The sequence below is a fragment of the Mus caroli genome, unplaced genomic scaffold, assembly GCF_978045245.1.
Source record: "Mus caroli unplaced genomic scaffold, Mus_caroli_1 scaffold_9, whole genome shotgun sequence".
Lineage (NCBI taxonomy): Eukaryota > Metazoa > Chordata > Mammalia > Rodentia > Muridae > Mus > Mus caroli.
Genome location: NW_028227264.1, coordinates 25,899,474 through 25,921,918, shown reverse-complemented (window position 1 = coordinate 25,921,918; position 22,445 = coordinate 25,899,474). Strand labels below are relative to the sequence as shown.

The window sequence follows — 22,445 nt, the reverse complement described above, 5'->3', positions numbered from 1 at the left end:
GTGATAGCCATCACCCAAGAAGCTGAAAACCATACCATATGCATCCTTATTACAAATATATAGTTTGAGCTTGCCATGGAATGAAAATAAAATCCTGATTGATGATTGAGACTCAACTTTAAATCTGTGCTTTTGGCAAATTACCATCTCTTTGGGATTAATGACACTCAATGTATACTTTTTAAAGAAGTAATTAAAAAAAAAAACAGCCTAAATATTCAAAGCTACTTGTCAACTTTGAAAATGAAAAAGTAGAAAATATACACTTGATATCATGATGTCTCATACAAAGCCAGTAAGCATAAACTGTAAAGGAGGGGATGGTAGATTCACTCTTCTTCAACTTCGTGCACTTACTTGCCAGCACATCTATTGGAGCCTACTTTTACAGGAGACCCACTCAAACAACTAGCCTTGTGGGACTGAGCAACTACTAGATTCTTGGACTTCCTGTTCACAGATGACTATTGTTGGGTTAGTTGAACTACAGACTGTAAGTCATTCCAATAAATTCTCTTAATATAGACAGTCTATAAGTTCTGTAACTCTACATAACCTTAATTAAGACAGATATATAGAACAGCCTTGTTACCATAAAGAAATGATGAATATTTGGGAAAATAGAAATTCCTCTTTTAAGGCAGATGGGGTGGGGCATGCCTATAATCCTAACCGTGGAAAAGCAGAAGCATGAAGAATACATGTTTAAGAATAGCCTGGGCTATGTAGAGGATTTCTGACCAATCAAGGCTATATAAGACCTTTTAAAAAATAAAACAAAGTAAAATAAAAACAAAATTAGAAGGGTCATTCCTGTTATATGTACTTTAAAAAGAATCACATAATTCCTGTGCTATGTAGTTTCATGTCAGCTTGGCACAAACTTGAGACATTTGAGAGGATGGAGCCTCAATTGAGAAAATGCCTCCAGAGGAGAGGCTGTAGGCAAACCTGTATGCCATTTTCTTTTTCTTTCTTTCTTTCTTTCTTTCTTTCTTTCTTTCTTTCTTTCTTTCTTTTGTTTTGTTTTTTGTTTTTTTTGAGACATGGTTTCTCTGTATAGTCCTGGCTGTCCTGGAACTCACTTTGTAGACTCAGAAATCCTCCTGCCTCTGCCTCCTGAGTGCTAGAATTAAAGGCGTGCGCCACCACGCCCAGCTTTCTTTTAGTCTTTTGTGTGTGTGAATGTGTGTGAGTGTGTGTGTGTGTGTGTGTGTGTGTGTGTGTGTGTGTGTGTGTGTGTGTTTAGGCCATTTTCTTAACTTGTAATTGATAAGGAGGTTCTAGCCCATTGTATGTGAAGCCATCCCTGATCAAGTGGTCCTGGGTTCTATAAGAAAGAACTCTAGAGCAAGCCACAGGGAAAAGGCCAATAAGCAGCAGTTTTTATATAAGCTTTACCTCCAGGTTCCTGTTCTGAGATGATCAAAGATATGGAAGCATAAGCCAAATAAATCCTTTCCTCCCAAAATTGCTTTTGATCATTGTGTTTCGTTACAGAAATAGTAACCCTAATTAAAATAGTCCCCATAAATGTGCATAAGTATTATAGTAAAGTATAACTGATTTGTATATTTATATGCATAATAAATAATGCATATATAAAATATGTTGTATGTATACAATGAAATATTATTAAAATAAAAATGAAGTAAATTCTATTAAAATCTACAACTTGTATGAGCCTAGAGGAGGGTATGTTAAATGAAATAAACCACTCATGAGAAGAAAAACAGTTTGATTCAACTTTTATGAACCATCAAAGGGTTATTCATAGGGGAGCTGGAAACAAGAGGGGAAAGGGAAAATGGTGATTAGTTCAGAACACTCTGATATTGTCTCATTTATAGCTGACAAAGTATTGGACAGTGATGAACAATATGAACATAATTAACACTGCTGAACAATATATACCTAAACTAGTCAGCAAATTTTGTGACTTTTTTATACCACATATGAAGATAGTTATTTGAAAAATTAAGAAGAAAGTGAGTTTACAGATATGTAAAATTGCTGCAAGTATAATACCTATGGATGATATGTTAATAACGATTCTATGTTCATATACATGCATATATATATATGTTTAAGAACTATTACATTTGGAATTTCTAAAATATGGCTAAGCTTGAGTGTACAATGTATCAAATATCTCTACAGTTATAATGAAGCTATATTAAAACTAAGTAATCTATAGGCCATTAAAACAAGTACTTTTGAAATGTTTATAATCCCTTAGTGTCATTGAAAACCTAGAATATCCAGAGTAGGCAATGTCAGGCATGGTGGTGCACATCTGTAGCACTACAGTTCGAGGTGGAGGTAAGGGAATCCAGAGTCTAAAGTCATTCTCTTTTCTCTTATTTTCCAAAGGGACATTTTTAATAACATGTTTAGGTTGGAAGGCAGTAGAGTCCACATGCACCTTCACAGACAGCCTCCCACCATCAGTACACAAACAGAAAGCTTCATTTGTTATCATTGACATGCTCACACTGAATACCATTACCTCTCACTTCATCATCCTTCAGACTGTGCTCGCTTCTGATGCTGAACAATCCATATGTTTGTACAGACTCAGATCCTGCACCCCAGTTGCCATGTGGCACGTAATGAAGAGGTGTACAAATGAAAGCTGTGGCTCTCCACCCTGGATGTTCCATGGTGACAGTTTTTATTATAGAGGTAGATGGCATGTCTGTCTAAGAAAACAATCTAGTCAGGATATCCTCTCCCTTCCATTTCATCCGTTAGAGCCGGGGAAATGTAAAATCTTTGGTTTCCTCTGAAACCTCCAGGGAACAGAGAAGTCTAACAATGACATGACTGTGAACTTGCTTTCTCCTGGAGGTTCAGGACACAGACAACCAACAAACATAGAGGTCTGATCTAGGAGGAGGCATTTGATGACACTGCCCAACCAGTTCATCCACCAGCTTGATGATGTCATGTTTTGGGGACAGAAGCTTGGTCTGGACTACCATGGCCATTCAGCTAGAGGTTTATCTAGAGCAGTGTGGGTTTAATTCATGACAAAAGGCTCTTGTCTTATCTGCTATGCTGCCTGTCCCTTTCTCAGGGTGAAATGCAACCTTTCTCCACACTGACAGGCACAGAGTGATTGGGGGTCTTCCAATGTCTGGATCCTTCAACAGCTACTACTGCTCTACCCTACAGAGCCCAGATGACTGTGCAGACTCTCTCATGGTCACTTAAGATGGGTACTGAGTGATTCCTAGAACACAATGATCCCTTCTCTGTGGCAGGTGTGCAGCCAGGCTATGAAGGTTTGACTGTAGCCATATACCAAAAAAATGAGACTTGAGACTGAGAAACCTCAAGGCCATTCTCAACTATGTAGTGAAATAATAAAGTTGTAGGCAAACCTGAGCTACACTGGAACCTGTCTCAAAGTGAACACACAAAAAAAGATACAAAAACCATGGGTAGTAAAAAAGATGCAGCAAAGAAAACATTAAGTGAAAAATCTTTAGACTTGAATTTGAAAAGTCAATATGAATTATGAAACATTTTTGGTTTTAAAATATGTGTGTGTATGCATGTGTCTGTGTGTATATCTCTCATTGAAAAGGTCTAGCAGGGGAAATCCCACAATGCCTAGATTATTGCCTTGATATACATTTTATCAATTAAAATATGAAAAGGGACACCATAGGAGAAAGACTGATTCCTGATTGACAGGAATTGTAGAACAGCTCCCTAAAACCAGATGCAAGGAAACTCACAAGACTACTAAGGTCAGGGTTAGGGGACTCAGGAGATAAGATGGTGTCATAGAGCCCAGAAACTAATAGCTGATGCTTAAAAAATAGAATCCAGTGAATTCTGAGATCACAGTGCATTTTTAAAGTTAGGTGTTCATAACAACACTGAAAGAAACTGAAGCACTACTCTTTGGGGCACAACAAAGCATCAACTTGCCATACTGAGAACTAACAAATAAAGCAAAGATTTCAGGGGCATCTCCTGGGTCCTTACAGATCATATCAAATTGAAATGGAGATTAGCCATGGCAGGATATGCGGCTGGAGTGTTTTCAAATGCATGCTAAGTGAAAGCAGAGAGGCATGGGAGGGTAGAAAGAGGGTCAAAGGAACAAAGAAGAAGATGGGAAATTCAAAAATATTATGTATAAAAATAACATTAATGAAGTATACTACTTTGGATGGGCCTTTTAAAAATGAGCAAATCACAAAATAAACAGAAAAGAAATAAAATGAAAAATGAGGTTAAAAAACATGATTTTCTTTCTTTCTTTTTGCAGGATATACTTTAAAATATTCTGTTTTTCAATTTTTAGTAGATATTTTCTTTATTTATATTTTAAATGTTACTCCTTTTCCTAGTTTCCCCTCCAAAAATCCTCTATTCCCTCTCCCTTCCCCTGCTCCCCAACCCACCCACTTCCATTCCTGGTCCTGGCATTCCCCTATATTGGAGCGTAGAACCTTCACAGGACCTAGGGCCTCTCCTCCCATTGATGACTAACTAGGCCATTCTCTATTACATATATAACTAGAGCCACAAATTCCACCATGTGTTTTCTTTGATTGGTGGTTTAGTCCCAAGGAGCTCTGAGGGTACTGGTTAGTTCATATTGATGTTCCTCCTATGTGGCTGCAAGACCCCTTCAGCTCCTTGGGTACTTTCTCTACCTCCTTCATTGAGGACCGGTGCTCTACCCAATGGATGACTGTGAGCATCCACTTCTGTATTTTCCAGACACTGGCAGAGCCTCTCAAAAGACAGCTATATCAGGCTCCTGTCAGTAAGCTCTTGTTGGCATCTGCCACAGTGTCTGGGTTTGGTAAAACCATGATTTTCGACAAGAATTATTAAGGACTTTAAGGACTAACAGCGCTAAGAGAAGGAGAGATGGGACCATTTGGACTTTGCTATCATACCAGATACCACTTACACTATGATTAAAGGATCAGATTTGACCCCAGACCACCTGCAAATTCCTGAAAAATACAGAGAAAATGGAACCATGTTGACCTGAAATCAAATAATTGGCAAAACAAAGACTAAGAAATTATACTATAAGAGATCTAAGGAGTACTTAATAGGTAAACAATGAGGAAAAGAAAAGGAGGAAAGACCTAAGGATTAAGGGGCTTATTTGTTTTAAGTCACTAATTCCACATTACAGTGAGCAGTGACTTATTTCAATGTCATGACAGTGATGGCTGGAGATGTAGCTCAGTAATAGAAGTCTGCTCTAGATTTTTGCACAAGTATACATACAAGCATTCTCTATCTATCTATCTATCTATCTATCTATCTATCATCTATCTATCTATCTATCTATCTATCTATCTACCAATCTATCTCACTACCCCCCAAATCAGAGTCATATTTAATTAGAATGGCTTTCACTATGTATATTTTATTGTACTATAAAGTGATCTCATAAATATTACATCTACATATTGATCTGCCTTTCAGATTGGTAGAATCAACAAAGATGTTTGAAAATAGCACAATGAAATATATTACTTTGATGAGAGGAAATCTTGGAAAAAGATAAGGAAGTAAAACACATATCACACATTACTCTGTTATAATACCTGGTTAATTTTGGACATTTCACCTAGGTTATATAACTATTTTTAAAAATCTATGGTACTAAACTTTATAATGAAATTATCAAATGCAAAAAGAGTAATATCCCTAAATTTACATATCATGAATCTTCCCAATGCTCACAGCACGTACACACATCTAAAGATGCTAAAATATCCATGAAGGCAGGAAACAATGTGTGAACTATAAAAATCAAATGATCCAAGGGGAAACAACTGGCTATATTAGGTGGCAGCTACTAGTAGTAGCACAAAGCCTCTTGGGTGGAACAGAATTCGGTGTAAAGCCAGAGATGCCTAGAAGAATCATTATTGTTTAATGAGAAAGTCCACAGAGACAATTAGAATTAAATATCAGGCTAGACTCCATCTATCAACTTAGGTCAACAGTAGGCAACAAGAAGTTAAGACTCTATGAAAGAAAGAACTATTCTTACTCCTGTTCTGAGAACAGTGATTCAGAAGCATCCAGAAGGTGAGAGGCACCTGGAGTTTTCCAAAAAGTTCATTCTCATAGACAACATGAAGACCATCAAAGGCTTCAAGTAACTATCCTACCAAACCTTACTGTGGTATAAAAGCCAAAATCCATTAAAATGTCTCATCCCTTATTCTTATTTAAGATCATTTGTATGAAGGCCGTTATGAAGGTGGAAAAAGAATGAAAATAATCAATGGTTCTAATGACCAGTTAGTTCAAGCCAGAAACAGACTAAGTATAAAAGTAAAACCTTGAGGCTTAGAGGATTATACTATACAGCATTCACATTTCCTCAAAATCTGTTAACTGTTACCCACTGGATCCAAAACCATTCATCTTCTTTAATCTGTGCCTCCTGCAGACTTTCCAATTTGACTGCACTGCCCAGTCTGAGTCGTTTATTGCCTAATGTCAGTCCTGCCAACAGCAGCTGTTGCTACTTCCAATTCTGTTCATGTCCTTACGTGATCATCCATCTTATTTACCACCTTTTCTCACCGTGATCTCTCAGTGAGATCCTTCTTATATGGCTGCCCCACTTCACTCAACTGAACGGATGTGTTGTGTCTTCTAACCCTATAGCAACAGCCTACAGATCTTCCCTTCTGTGCATCTTGTGTGTGCTGAATTCCAGCTCTTGAGCCAAGGTTTCTCTAATGATCTCACCAAATGCCCCAGTCTTTGGTGCTTACTTTCCTCTCTGAAATGATTGAGGTCCCTGTCTCAATCATCTCTTGAGATTAAAAGACCCTAGGTAAAAAAAAAAAAAAAAAAAATCAGCCTTAGCTGTGAATGTTCTCCGGCATGAACATCCTGGAACATGCCTGGATCCCTAGGCTCTGGACACTGCTTTCCATCAGCTTGTTCAGGTCTCAGCAGCCCACAATTATAGGACTCAGAATTCAAATCAGTTCATATGATTGAACACATAGCTTTAAAACTTAAGACCAGATTACTGCATTTTGGGGTATATAAAGAGTAAATTATATGGTGCTTGTATTAACCCCTAAAAGCTGAGAGTTTACATATCTCACTGCATCTTCCATAAACTTCCAAAACAGGTATCACCAAGAAAACAAATGATAACAACTACTGAAGAGAATGTTGGCAAAGAAAACAGTTAGCCACCATATCTACTGTAGGCACTAAAAATGACCATATGATACAGCCATGCCGCTCCTGGACATGTACACAAAGGATTCTCCATCCTTCTATAGAGATGCATGCACATACATCTTCATTGATGCTTTATTGATAATAGCTAGGAAATAGAATCAGCATAGATATCATCGTTATAATCATTCTGACATCAGTTTTTCATATTTACTCTCTGTCTTAATAACATGCTATCTTTGCTATTCTAGTATTTCAGATGCACATGAGAGTTTACAAATCAATTATCTATAAATGTCAGAAGTTTGAAACCTCTGACCTCCAGACTCTTTTCAATATATTGATTGCATTTCTCTCTTTCCAACTTCTTATACAATGAATGTGAACTGACCAGGTATTAACATATGTAATCAGGTTAGCTTTGAAAAGTACCCTTCAAGTTATTTCTGGATGAATTTTGCAATATAAACTATGCTATGGTAATGTTGATCAATTTCTTCAGAAAGCTTTTCTTTTCTCATTATAATTAATGCTAAAATTCAAGATATTTTCTCTAAATGAAATAGTATCTATCGTGAACAGTAAAATCCCTAGAAATGGATTATGCTATAAGTTCCAACTACTTCCTAGGATGGTGGAGAGGAGCCTTCAACAATGCTTTGGGAAACCGCTGAAGGCAAATAGGCATTTGGACTGGGCAGGAGTGCAGTTGCTCAGATGAAGATTTTTCATATTGACCCCTCAATTTTCTAAAGCTCAGGTCTCATATTTTCACTTACATGTAAATGTTCATGTGCAGTAGAGGGAGGCAGTTGTGGCAACTGAGCCACCATTTTAAATACTACATGACCAGAAGTTTCAAACCCACCACTTTTATTGACTCACAGCTGGCAACAGCTGGGACTTGAAGAGGTCAGCCTCTCTCTAGTTGTTTTGCAAAGCAATTTGCATCTCATTTTACTAATTTCACTCTCCAATTACTACTCTCAAGCCATTGCCTAAATTATCTGTTGCTCCATAAGGAATGACATTTCCTTTGGCTGAGAAACTCACTGTATCACACGACTTTAGCAGCAATGTGCCTCTCTCACCAAGGGCAAAGCGGTGGCTGACTCTCTAGTTTTGGCAGGCCCACTGAAGAGGCACCAGGCCAGTGCCTGCAGAGATTACTGACAGATTGGCCCAATTGCCATGGCTCTGACTACAGTCTGCATAAGATTACCAGTAACATATTACACAGCCTCATTTGAACTCACCAAAACAAATGGTGCCACCAAACCAATACACGTATTGCGCTCCATTCAATAAATCCACTCATGAATTTCTATGCCCAGTTCAATGATGCCTGCCTGCCAAGCTCTGTGATGATGGATGGCGTCATTAGCATTTCGGTTTTACACAGAGCCTGAAGCCAAAGCATATGGTCTGACAGATGTTCCAGCAATGGGCTCTATTTGATTTGCCATGTAGCTGTCCACTTATACTGGACCTTCATGAAAGAACTGCCATTTATTCATGACAGGATGACCCATTTCAACCTTCCTCTATACGTAAATTATAAGGTATCCTCAGAATACCAAGGACAACCTTCTTTTATATTTTAGTGAAATTAATGGTTACAAATTACCTTGGAGCATAACGGAACCATTTTAGGTGGCAAGATTTTCAAAGATTGGGGCATTGCCATCAATATGATGATGAGTTCAGTCAGTAAGTGGAACACTAGAAAAGTGTGGTGTGTTCAGTATTCCCCATTTTTCTTTCTTTAGTTAAAATGTATACTGTAGCATTGAGCAGGTGTTAACTCTTGGATTACAGGAGCACACCCACTGACCCAAAGTTTCATCTACGTTCTTTCATGATCATGGCACCCCAGAAAGTTGCTCAGTCCCAGTCTAGTTCACATTTCCTATACATGACCAGGATTTGGGGCTGGAGAAATGGCTAAACACTTAAGGGCAACTGGGACCTGAATTTGCTTCCTAGCACCAAGAATGTGGCTCACAACTGTCTGTCACTACAATTCCAAGGGATCCAATGCCCTCTTCTGACTGCCATGGATGCCAAACATAAACACAGTATACATATAACGACATACAGGCAAAATACTCATATACATAAAATAAACATGTTTAAAAAGTCATGAAAAGGCCATTATTTTTTTAATTTTTGTGTTACTTTTGTTATTGGATATTTTCTTTATTTACATTTCAAATGTTATCTCCTTTCCTGGTTTCTCCTCTTTAAATCCCCTATCCCATTCCCCTCTCCCTGCCCCTCCCCCCAAATCTACCCACTCCTGACTCCTTGCCCTGGCATTCCCCTACGCTGGGGTATCTAGCCTTCACAGGACAAAGGGCCTCTCCTCCCATTGATACCCCATGCAGCAGACCCTCTGGGCCCCTTTGTCTTCGTGGAACTGGTCTCTAGTCACAGGTGGTCAAAGCGTCGGATGAATTTGACAGACAGATGCACACAGGAGAGGTTGTGTTGGATCTGAATGTATTTTGTCAAGTCAAGCATCAGACTTTTTATGCAGAAGACAATAAGGAAGTTGGGTGACATACCCACAAGTTACAAATGAGGTAGAACAATACGTAGAACAGAGGAATGCAAACACAAAAGGTCTAACAGGAACTACCTGGGATAGAAATCATTGTTAACAACTGGAATCAACAAGGGCTCCACCTAAGATTCACTAATCTTAGAAGCCAGGGTCAAGGGCTTTGCACCCTTGCCATAGTTCCTATTTTAGTCTATTGTATAGTCCACCTTCCCCTTAGGCCATTGTAAATACAGGTGTATGGGTGTAACTTCGCTATAGTTCTAAGTATCTATTCTGGTTTCTCCTTTGGTCTGAAACTTCCTTCTTCCTTAGTGATGGTAAATTCCTGTGTAAGGGAGTGACTTAGCTTTTACATTCTTACTGAATTTCAAGCCCGTGGTCTTGCTCAAGGACATTCTAGGACTGTTGGAACACTAAGGCTTTAGCTATGTCAGAATTCAATCTTAAAAGGCACTTAGAGTAGGATAATACTAAAAAGAGAGCACATGGATCCATACACTAGACTAACTTGGGAATGGAAAATTAATGTATGGGTTAGAGAGAACGCCAGACTCCAGGAGCGAGTTTCTGTGAAACTCTTGCCTCAAGAGTAGCTTTTAAGCCTCTCGGCTTGTCAAACCAAAGTGCCATCCTCTGCTACATATGCAGCTGGAGTCATGGGTCCCTCCATGTGTACTCCTTGGTTAGTGGTTTAGTCCTTGGGATCTCTGGGGGGTCTGATTGGTTGATATTGTTGCTCTTAATATGGGGTTGCAAACCCCTTCAGCTCCTTCAGTCCTTTCTCTAACTCCTCCACTGGGGACCCTGTGCTCAGTCTAATGTTTGGCTGCGAGCATCCACATCTGTATTTGTCAGGCTCTGACAGAGCCTATAGCAGGCTCCTGTCAGCAGGCAATTTCTGGCATCCACAATAGTGTCTGCATTTGGTGACTGTATATGGGGTGACTGTATATGGGATGCCCAGGTGGGGCAGTCTCTAGATAGCCTTTCCTTCAGCCTTTCCTTTTCCTAAAGGCCATTATTTTAACTCCTCATTTTCTGTGTTCAAAAGTTAATGCAAAGGTGATCATATGTACTGAATTAATTTTATTCTCTCCCCTATTTAAAATATATGGTGGTGGCATTCCATACATGTACAATACCTGGTATGTGTACTGTTACACACACCAGCAGTTAAGTTTTTATTGTTAAACACTAGAGCAGTATCCTATTGCTTGAAAGCAACCAACCTGTTGATAAATTCTACTGTTAAGGATACTTAGAAATTTTAAGTTATTAATTATTATGAATAAATATGTTATAGACATTTTTAATATCTTAATTAAGAAGTGCCTTAATATCTCTTGAGTCAATATGTAAAAAGGTGCAGCGGCAGCATGTTGGTCAGTGGCTTTCTCTCTGTCCATTTGGAATCAAGTGACACATATGCTAGGCTAGCCTCAAACCTATGTAGATGGTAACCTAGATTGACTTGAATTTGCTAATCATTGTCTTGCTTACTGAATATTGAGACTCAAGCCTACACTTTAGCCAACCACTCTACCAACTGAGCTGTATAAACCCACGTCCTATCTACTTTCTCCTCAATCACTTTAACTGATATTTATATTTCTTGGGGTAAAGAAAAGCACAAAAAAGAAACATGAACAACATCAATTTATAAAAGATGTAACCTCATATTAGTTTCCTACATGAACATTCCCTGTATTTGTCTCACAAATACGGGCAGATATTCAAAAATGACTTCAGTATATGTGTAAAATTCTACTGGCATTCTTAATTCTTGTTATCCTGATCATAAGCCTTTTATTGTGAACTACTAATTTTCTAAAATTGAGAGTTTCTTAGAAATACAACTAAAAGCTTAAATAGTGCTGGGAATGAAAAACATGTACATTTTGGGATAGCATTGGAAATGTAATTGAGAAAAAGATGTAATAAAAAAATAGTTTTATATGTTAAAAAAAAAAGAAAAACATGTACAAAAAATTAATGTCGATAATTTGCCAAAACTGTTTAGCATTTAAGCCTAGAGTACATGTGAGTTCACTGGGCTTCCTGAAAGGAGAGGAAAGTGCTTTACAAAAGATGACAGGCGTTATCCTATGTCTCCTTTACAATATCTTAAAGTTTATTTTATACATATGAAAACATGTATTTTAAAAAATTTCTCCCAGCCGGGCGTGGTGGCGCACACCTTTAATCCCAGCACTCGGGAGGCAGAGGCAGGCGGATTTCTGAGTTTGAGGCCAGCCTGGTCTACAAAGTGAGCTCCAGGACAGCCAGGGCTATACAGAGAAACCCTGTCTCGTAAAACAACAAAAACAAAAAAAAAAAAAAAAAAAAAACAACAACAACAACAAAAAAAAATCTCCCAAAAAGGCTCATAATTTGACTCTGCTTCTATTCTGTTAACTATCAGCCATTTCAAAAGTGTTCCTACACTGCATTATGGACAGTGGGTTTATTCACTGTGGACAAGGACGTAAGTCTGAGCTGCATATTTTTTATAATTTTCAATATATCTAGAATGTAGAATTATCTTCAGACATCAAATAACCTCAAAATCCTTAATTACCTAACTATCTAAATCCATCATGAGCGAGGTTGCGAGGTGTTGTGGGTTCGTTTAATATCTCTGAACATCCTATGTTCTCCATCACCTCTCAGTCCACCTAGCCACCGTAGCTTTTGTTACTTTAGCCCATGTCAAGCCATTCTGCTAACTGAGACACTACCAAGTGATGGTGTGGAGTACCCAGGAGGATGTCCACCGCTTATTATTACACCTGCCCCATGGTAGAGCGCTATTAATTACTAATACTATTACTATTATTACATGGTAGCTGCCCTATTACTCTTCCACTTCCTCTGTGACAGAATGGGAAACCTTTAACTGAGTGGATTCAAGTACATTCCTTCTTCGGACTCTGGGCAGACATTTTCAGTACTTGTTCTTACAATGAAAGTTAATTTAAGACATCCTTTCTTTTCATCTAAAACTAATAGCCTAAAATTTCTACATTATTTCATCAAGTAAAAGGAGGTCATTAAGGTCATGTTTCAGGTCCACACTAATAATTTAGAGCCCTAATTTAACATGTGATAGGTGGAAGGGACTTTAGTTTCCACCAAACATCTTCTTTTCTAGATAAGGAAATACAGGCCCAGATGGGCCAATGAAATCTAAGCCTGTCACAATTAACTAGGTTCCAAAAGGGTAGAAATGCAAGTCAGAGTTGAGGATCCCGACCCCTCACATGTTGTCCTCTATAGGAAATAAAAATAATTTGGCACCCATTTCAATGACTGAGTAGAGGCATCCATGGTAGGACCACAGTTCTTCCTGTTTACCTGTGGTTTTACGACTTTGGGCAAAGGATGAATAGTTCTTGAAGTAATAATCAGTTTTTGGTTGACTCATATACATGTAAGGAACAGTCAGTCCGATGTGGTTAATTGCTATCTATCACCGCTACGAAAATGTTTTATTCCAGGGACTGAACAGATGGCTCAGTGGTTAAGAACACTTATTGCTCTTCCGGAGAAACTATGTTCAATTTCCAGCACACACATAACAGCTGACATTTATCTATCTGATGACTCCAATCCCAGAGAATCCCTCTTCTGGTGGCTTGCAGAACCAAGTATACATGTGATCCGCAGCATACAAAAAGGCAAAATAAGCCTGTGTAGGCCTTTAATCCCTGCACTAATGAAGCCCAGGAAGGCAAATTTCTGTGAGCTCAAGGCCAGCCCGATTTACACAGTGAGGTTTAGGAAAGGCAGGGCAGTACGCTGAGACCTGTCTCAAAAAATGACAAAGGCTAAACACACATATAAGTTTTTTAATTAAATATGTTATTTATGAAAACATCACTAAACTAAATAAATGGTATATTTTAATATCTTTTTGGAGTGTAAAGAAGAATTTTTGACAAAAAATACTAAGGAAATTTACGTGGCATTATTGAGAAAGTAGCAAGGTAAACTTGTGCAGTTCTGGAGACCATGCAACGTGCAGGCTGGGGACCATGTGACAACCATGTCAAAGTTGGAAACAAACACAAAATCACCTTGTGCAGCCAATACCGAGACTCCAAGGAGGGGAGAGGTAAACAGAGTAAAACTCTCTGAGAGCATTTTCTCCCAGCACTGCTCAGAAAATGGCAGAAGGAATATCAAAAGACCATAATAAAAATGAGCCAATCCACAGAGAAGGAAACGAGAAAAAATGAGCAGTGTTTTCTCGGCAGCCTACTCAGACCAGCGCGGTCCAGAAGCGCTTTGTTGCCACAAGCCAGCTGGTGTCTGCGGATACAGACCCTTTTTATTTCAATGTCACATTAAATCCTGGAGCATAAAACCAGTGGCTGGCTGAGGAGCCATTTCTGCTTCCCGAAGAGTGGGCTGACTAGACTCACAGCTAAGACCAAATATCAACCAACGTTTCCATTGGAAAAAAAAAAAAAAAAAAAAAGATAAAAAATGATGAAAAAGTAGGACTGAAATAATTTTAAACCACTCACAGACTGAAAGTATGAGAAAATGGGTTCAGCATTAAATAGACTGTAGCTTATACAATATGCTCTTGGGTCAAATATTCTAATTCCCCAAAACTATAGATAGGAAAAATTAACATGACGAGAAAAAAAATACTTTTTTTTTTTCTTTTCAAATTTGGGCCAAACAGAAAGTATTATAATAACTACAAACCAAATAAATTACCAAAGTAGTGATTTGTGGGCTAATGTAATGTGATTTACATCTCTGGTCATATCTCATTGGACTGAAAGAGGAATCAGGTGACACCTGCAATCCCTGTAACAATAATTGGAGACAGTATACTATATTTGCTTTTAATGATGATGCACTAGAAGCATCGTCCCTAAATACGGGGAAGCTAATAAGCACCCCTAGCACTAACTTCACTGTTCTGAAGGGTGCAGCAAAAATAAATCATGATGTCCATGTTCAAAAAGCTAACTTGACCTTTAAAGGTTTGTCTTTTAGAAATGTCCTGGGATTCTCAGGTATTTAAAATTCTAAAGAAACTAAAGCCTTTTCGTAACTATGATGCAGAAAGAAACAGGCTACTAACAGGTCAGGGGTGGATAAGAACCAACAGACAGGTGACGGTGGCAGCACATGCCTAGTGCTGAAGAGGGAAAGGCAGGTAAAACCTGCAGCTCCCAGGCACTGTGAAAGCTTTCCCAGGGTCAGTGGGAAATCTCCTCTCAAAACAATGTAGAGAGCAATGAAAGAAGACTCCCCGACGTCCACCTCTCATGGCATCTACACACAACCTACTTAAACTCCACACACAGAGAAGAAAAATGGAAGTCTAGATGCTAAAGACATTGTTTAAAAACTGCCTTGAAACAGTCGGCTAAACAGGCAACTTTCCTAGCTCCAGTCTTCTGGGCTTAGGAATGCACTTGGCACACACTTTGCACAGTGACCCTCTTCCCAGCACTCTTTCTAACAGTGACAGCAACACCTTTAACACTTTCTATGAAGGCAAAACAATTCTCAGTTCTACAGATTTTTCTCTGATGCCCTGGAAGCTTCGTGGCATGTACATTTCTCCAACGTCTATGTCAATTATAATCAATTAAATAAGGATGCATTAAGGACTTAACATATACAAGGGAGATACTCAAATGTCAGATCTACGAGCAACTCTTATACACAAACTTCTAAAAAGGAGAAAGAAAAAAGAAAAGAAAAAAAACAAACAAAAAGCAAAGAAACCTTTACATTGTTTCTCTTCCATTCTCATTCTCTCTCTCTCTCTCTCTCTCTCTCTCTCTCTCTCTCTCTCTTTCTCTCTCTCTCTCCATGGTAGTTTCTTATCCTAAAAAATGTCTGGCAGTTCCCACATAAATATTATCTTCTTAGAAGTTCACTCATCAAAATATTTATTAAAAAAAATTTTGCGCTGGGCGTGGTAGCGCACGCCTTTAATTCCAGCACTCGGGAGGCAGAGGCAGACGGATTTCTGAGTTTGAGACCAGCCTGGTCTACAAAATGAGTTCCAGGACAACCGAAGCTACACAGAGAAACCCTGTCTCAAAAAAAAAAAAAAAAAGAAAGAAAGAAAGAAAGAAAGAAAGAAAGAAAGAAAGAAAGAAAGAAAGAAAGAAAGAAAGAAAGAAAGAAAAAGAAAAGAAAAGAAAGAAAGAAAATTTTCATTTTTACTGCTTTTCCAAAGTATCTGGAGAATTTTCCTTTAGAGTTCCAGCCTGATACTAGGGAATCACTGGGTGTTACTAGACCCCAAGGCCAGTATCAATTAGTTACATGCATTTTTAGTTGGATTATTTAAAAGGGAAGGGTGTGTTTAAAATCTCCAGTCATCCAAACAAACACATACAAATAGCCTGCCCTTGTGTATGGGACAGAAATGGGAGAAGAGAGAGAAACAGTCACAACCACAAACAATGCAGTGTTTTTTAAACCAAGTGATGCCTTTAGCTCAGCAGCTAACAGGGCCTTACCTGCAGCCATAACTTGTTATGCACAGCATCTCTCCCTGTAGCAATGCACTGAAATGTAGCATTCTGCCCAGCATTGACCTCCACATCACCAAGGCGGAGAAAATGAGGAGATTTATCTGTTTAAAAAAAGGGGGTGGGTGGGAAATGCATGTTTTGTTCAGAAGATATACCATGCTAATTGTCACAAAGGAATATCATTCTTAATAAGCCTACCTTTGACTCAGATTTATATTCAGAAAGAACCTGAAGTTCCTTTCCTCAGGACCACACTGCTTCCTACCTTACACTCACAGTTTTCCTTCTTAATATGTCTCATACAAAGTAACTCATCCTTTTCGAGATGGATCGATGCAGAGTGACTCTGCAGAGCTAGTACGCATATTCTAATAGCTGCCGTAGCATAGGTTAATGCATAGTAATAACAGTTATGTCAAAGTAAGCAGGCTTGATGAAACAAGTTCCAATCGGAGTCTAATGGGAAACACAGTTGGTGCATATAAAGACATCTCACACTCTGACAGCTATGGGGACATTTAACTACATACCCACAAGCTGACCGTTCTTTCAGTTTTTTCAAACCTTAACAGCTGTACATCAGAGGAGACATTTTTGTTTATTAAAAGAAAAGGAATATCTCCTTCCTGTTTGCTTATAGCCATGGGAAAGTTATCCAAAGAACAATCAGACCAACAAAAGAGATGTCTGTAGTCACATAGTTTCGCATGGGTGATTTGACTGTCCAATCAGTACTTGGTACAAATTTCCTTCTAAATCTGAAGTCCTGTCAGTGTTTCCCACTGAAGAAAAATACACACAGGCCAAGTTAAGCCTCGGTGAATATGAACAATGATAAACATCTTCAAGAGACCAATCACCCTGGAATGGCGACTGTTCTGCCCAATTCATGATCATCAATTTCTTGATTCACAAAAGCCTTTCTTCGTCATCTGATACAAAAGGTGTAGACATGAAAGGCAGAGATAAATAAAGTTCAGTTACACTATGGAATAAACAAGCTTACTAAGCTAAGTTGAACTTGGAGCAGGATCAGGTTGTGACCTTTCCGCGCATATAATACACAGGATGAATCATTTGACCTTTGGCTCACACAACTTTCTCCAGAAGCACACAAAACTAAGCCGAAAGGTGAATCCACAGGCCCCAGTCTAGACACAATTATCTAGAAAGGAGCCAGGCTAAGTGTTTGCTGTTAACATGATATAACCACTCAGTTGAGGTACAAGGCTTGCCCCCATCATGCTGACATCATAAATCCTTTTTTTCCCCGTGCATTAGAATGGCTAACCATGGAGGACTATGGAACACAGAGCCCTCGTACACAGGACTTATCACATTTTTCTGCTGGGAAATCATATCATGAAGGAAGTCTAAACTGCTGTCTGTAAATTCTGCCTGACCCTACTGAATGATAGTGATAGTCATTTGGGGGATGTGATTAAGCACAATTTTAAGTATGAAGTCTGAGAAACAATGAGTGCTTGAACAAGGACCTCACAAGATGGAGTCAATTAACCCAGATTGATTTTGACATTATTTATTTATTTATTTATTTATTTATTTATTTATTTTTTGGATTTTTAATATTTTTATTACATATTTTCCTCAATTACATTTCCAATGCTATCCCAAAAGTCCCCCATAGCGCCCCCCACTTCCCTACCCACCCATTCCCATTCTTTTGGCCCTGGCATTCCCCTATATTGGGGCATATAAAGTTTGCAAGTCCAATGGGCCTCTCTTTCCATTGATGGCTGACTAGGCCATCTTTCGATACATATGCAGCTAGAGACAAGAGCTCCAGGGTTCTGGTTAGTACATCATGTTGTTCCAACAATAGGGTTGCAGATCCCTTTAGCTCCTTGGGTACTTTCTCTAGCTTCTCCATTGGGAGCCCTGTGATACATCCAATAGCTGACTGTGAACATCCACTCCTGTGTTTGCTAGGCCCCGGCATTGTCTCACAAGAGACAGCTATATTTGAGTCCTTTCAGCAAAATCTTGCTAGTGTATGCAATGGTGTCAGCATTTAGAAGCTGATTTTGGGATGGATCCCTGGATACGGCAGTCTCTAAATGGTCCATCCTTTCATCACAGCTACGAACTTTGTCTCTGTAACTCCTTCCCTGGGTGTTTTGTTCCCAATTCTAAGAAGGTGCACAGTGTCCACACTTTAGTCTTCATTCTTCTTGAGTTTCATGTGTTTAGCAAATTGTATCTTATATCTTCGGTATCCTAAGTTTTGGGCTAATATCCACTTATCAGTGAATACATATTGTGTGAGTTCTTTTGTGATTGTGTTACTTCACTCAAGATGATGCCCTCCAGGTCCATCCATTTGGCTAGGAATTTCATAAATTCATTCTTTTTAATAGCTGAGTAGTACTCCATTGTGTAAATGTACCATAATTTCTGTATCCATTCCTCTGTTGAGGGACATCTGGGTTCTTTCCAGCTTCTGGCTATTATAAATAAGGCTGCTATGAACATACTGGAGCATGTGTCCTTTTTAGCAGTTGGGACATCTTCTGGATATATGCCCAGGAGAGGTATTGCTGGATCCTCCGGTAGTACTATGTCCAATATTCTGAGGAACCGCCAGACTGATTTCCAGAGTGGTTGTACAAGCTTGCAATCCCACCAACAATGGAGGAGTGTTCCTCTTTCTCCACATCCTCGCCAGCATCTGCTGTCACCTGAATTTTTGATCTTAGCCATTCTGACTGGTGTGAGGTGGAATCTCAGGGTTGTTTTGATTTGCATTTCCCTGATGATTAAGGATGTTGAACATTTTTTCAGGTGTTTCTCTGCCATTCGGTATTCCTCAGGTGAGAATTCTTTGTTCAGTTCTGAGCCCCATTTTTTAATGGGGTTATTTGACTTTCTGGAGTCCACCTTCTTGAGTTCTTTATATATATTGGATATTAGTCCCTTATCTGATTTAGGATAAGTGAAGATCCTTTCCCAATCTGTTGGTGGTTTTTTTGTCTTATTGATGGTGTCTTTAGCCTTGCAGAAGCTTTGTAGTTTCATGAGGTCCCACAGCACAAGCCATTACTGTTCTATTCAGGAATTTTCCCCCTGTGCCCATATCTTCAAGGCTTTTCCCCACTTTCTCCTCTATAAGTTTCAGTGTCTCTGGTTTTATGTGAAGTTCCTTGATCCACTTAGACTTGACCTTAGTACAAGGAGATAGGAATGGATCGATTCGCATTCTTCTACATGTTAACAACCAGTTGTGCCAGCACCATTGTTGAAAATGTGTGGATTCATTTCTGGGTCTTCAATTCTATTCCATTGGTCTATTTGTCTGTCACTATACCAGTACCATGCAGTTTTTATCACAATTGCTCTGTAGTAGAGCTTTAGGTGCGGCATGGTGATTCCACCAGAGGTTCTTTTATCCTTGAGGAGAGTTTTTGCTATCCTAGGTTTTTTGTTATTCCAGATGAATTTGCAGATTGCACTTTCTAATTCGTTGAAGAATTGATTTGGAATTTTGATGGGGATTGCATTGAATCTGTAGATTGCTTTTGGCAAGATAGCCATTTTTACAATGTTGATCCTGCCAATCCATGAGCATGGGAGATCTTTCCATCTTCTGAGATCTTCTATAATTTCTTTCTTCAGAGACTTGAAGTTTTTATCATACAGATCTTTCACTTCCTTAGTTAGAGTCACGCCAAGATATTTTATATTATTTGTGACTATTGAGAAGGGTGTTGTTTCCCTAATTTCTTTCTCAGCCTGTTTATTCTTTGTGTAGAGAAAGGCCATTGATTTGTTTGAGTTAATTTTATATCCAGCTACTTCACCGAAGCTGTTTATCAGGCTTAGGAGTTCTCTGGTGGAATTTTTAGGGTCACTTATATATACTATCATATCATCTGCAAAGAGTGATATTTTGACTTCATCTTTTCCAATTTGTATCGCTTTGATCTCCTTTTGTTGTCGAATTGCTCTGGCTAGGACTTCAAGTACAATGTCGAATAGGTATGGAGAAAGTGGACAGCCTTGTCTAGTCCCTGATTTTAGAGGGATTGCTTCAAGCTTCTCACCATTTACTTTGATGTTGGCTACTGGTTTGCTGTAGATTGCTTTTATCATGTTTAGGTATGGGCCTTGAATTCCTGATCTTTCCAAGACTTTTATCATGAATGGGTGTTGGATCTTGTCAAATGCTTTTTCCGCATCTAACGAGATGACCATGTGGTTTTTGTCTTTGAGTTTGTTTATATACTGGATTACGTTGATGGATTTCCGTATATTGAACCATCCCTGCATCCCTGGGATGAAACCTACTTGGTCAGGATGGATGATTGTTTTGATGTGTTCTTGGATTCGGTTAGCAAGAACTTTATTGAGGATTTTTGCATCAATATTCATAAGGGATATTGGTCTGAAGTTTTCTATCTTTGTTGGGTCTTTTTGTGGTTTAGGTATCAGAGTAATTGTGGCTTCATAGAATGAGTTGGGTAGAGTACCTTCTGTTTCTATTTTGTGGAATAGTTTGTGAAGAACTGGGATTAGATCTTCTTTGAAGGTCTGATAGAACTCTGCATTAAACCCATCTGGTCCTGGGCTTTTTTTAGTTGGGAGACTATTAATGACTGCTTCTATTTCTTTGGGGGATATAGGGCTGTTTAGATCATTAACCTGATCTTGATTCAACTTTGGTACCTGGTATCTGTCTAGGAACTTCTCCATTTCATCCAGGTTCTCCAGTTTTGTTGAGTATAGCCTTTGGTAGAAGGATCTGATGGTGTTTTGGATGTCTTCAGGATCTGTTGTTATGTCTCCTTTTTCATTTCTGATTTTGTTAATTAGGATGCTTTCCCAGTGCCCTCTACTGAGTCTGGCTAAGGGTTTATCTATCTTGTTGATTTTCTCAAAGAACCAGCTCCTTGATTGGTTGATTCTTTGAATAGTTTTTCTTGTTTCCACTTGGTTGATTTCGCCCCTGAGTTTGATTATTTCCTGCCTTCTACTCCTCTTGGGTGAATTTGCTTCCTTTTGTTCTAGTGCTTTTAGGTGTGTTGTCAAGCTGCTAATGTGTGCTCTCTCTAGTTTCCTTTTGGAGGCACTCAGAGCTATGAGTTTTCCTCTTAGAAATGCTTTCATTGCGTCCCATAAGTTTGGGTATGTTGTGGCTTCATTTTCATTGAACTCTAAAAAGTCCTTAATTTCTTTCTTTATTCCTTCCTTGACCAAGGTATCATTGAGAAGAGTGTTGTTCAGTTTCCACGTGAAGGTTGGCTTTCTATTATTTATTTTGTTATTGAAGATCAGCCTTAGTCCATGGTGATCTGATAGGATGCATGGCACAATTTCAATATTTTTGTATCTGTTGAGGCCTGTTTTGTGACCAAATATGTGGTCAATTTTGGAGAAGGTGCCATGAGGTGCTGAGAAGAAGGTATATCCTTTTGTTTTAGGATGAAATGTTCTGTAGATATCTGCCAGATCCATTTGATTCATAATTTCTGTTAGTTTCACCGTGTCCCTGTTTAGTTTCTGTTTCCATGATCTGTCCATTGGTGAAAGTGGTGTGTTGAAGTCTCCCACTATTATTGTATGAGGTGCAATGTGTGCTTTGAGATTTACTAAAGTTTCTTTAATGAATGTGGCTGCCTTTGTATTTGGAGCATAGATATTCAGGATTGATAGTTCCTCTTGGAGGATTTTACCTTTGATAAGTATGAAGTGTCCCTCCCTGTCTTTTTTAATGACTTTGGGTTGGAAGTCAATCTTATCAGATATTAGAATGGCTACTCCAGCTTGTTTCTTCATACCATTTGCTTGGAAAATTGATTTCCAGCCTTTCATTCTGAGGTGGTGTCTATCTTTTTCTCTGAGATGAGTTTCCTGTAAGCAGCAAAATGTTGGGTCTTGTTTGTGTAGCCAGTTTGTTAGTCTATGTCTTTTTATCGGGGAGTTGAGTCCATTGATATTAAGAGATATTAAGGAAAAGTAATTGTTGTTTCCTGTTATTTTTGTTGTTAAAGTTGGCATTCTGTTCTTGTGGCTGTCTTCTTTTCGGTTTGTTGAGGGATTACCTTCTTGTTGTTTCTAGGGCGTGGTTCCTGTCCTTGTATTGGTTTTTTTTCTGTTATTATCCTTTGAAGGGCTGGATTCGTGGAGAGATAATGTGTGAATTTGGT

General features: G+C 38.7%; 1 protein-coding gene across 9 annotated transcripts in view; it reads right to left on the bottom strand.

Moving 5' to 3' along the window:
* The window catches only part of Ptprk (protein tyrosine phosphatase receptor type K), a 514,942-nt gene that overhangs the window by 232,605 nt on the left and 259,892 nt on the right, over positions 1 to 22,445 (bottom strand). For all 9 annotated transcript variants that reach the window (XM_085842716.1, XM_085842715.1, XM_085842708.1 and 6 more), the window contains exon 5: positions 16,267 to 16,382. In XM_085842716.1, coding sequence (XP_085698842.1) covers positions 16,267 to 16,382 — 116 coding nt within the window. The remainder of the gene's footprint in view (positions 1 to 16,266; positions 16,383 to 22,445) is intronic.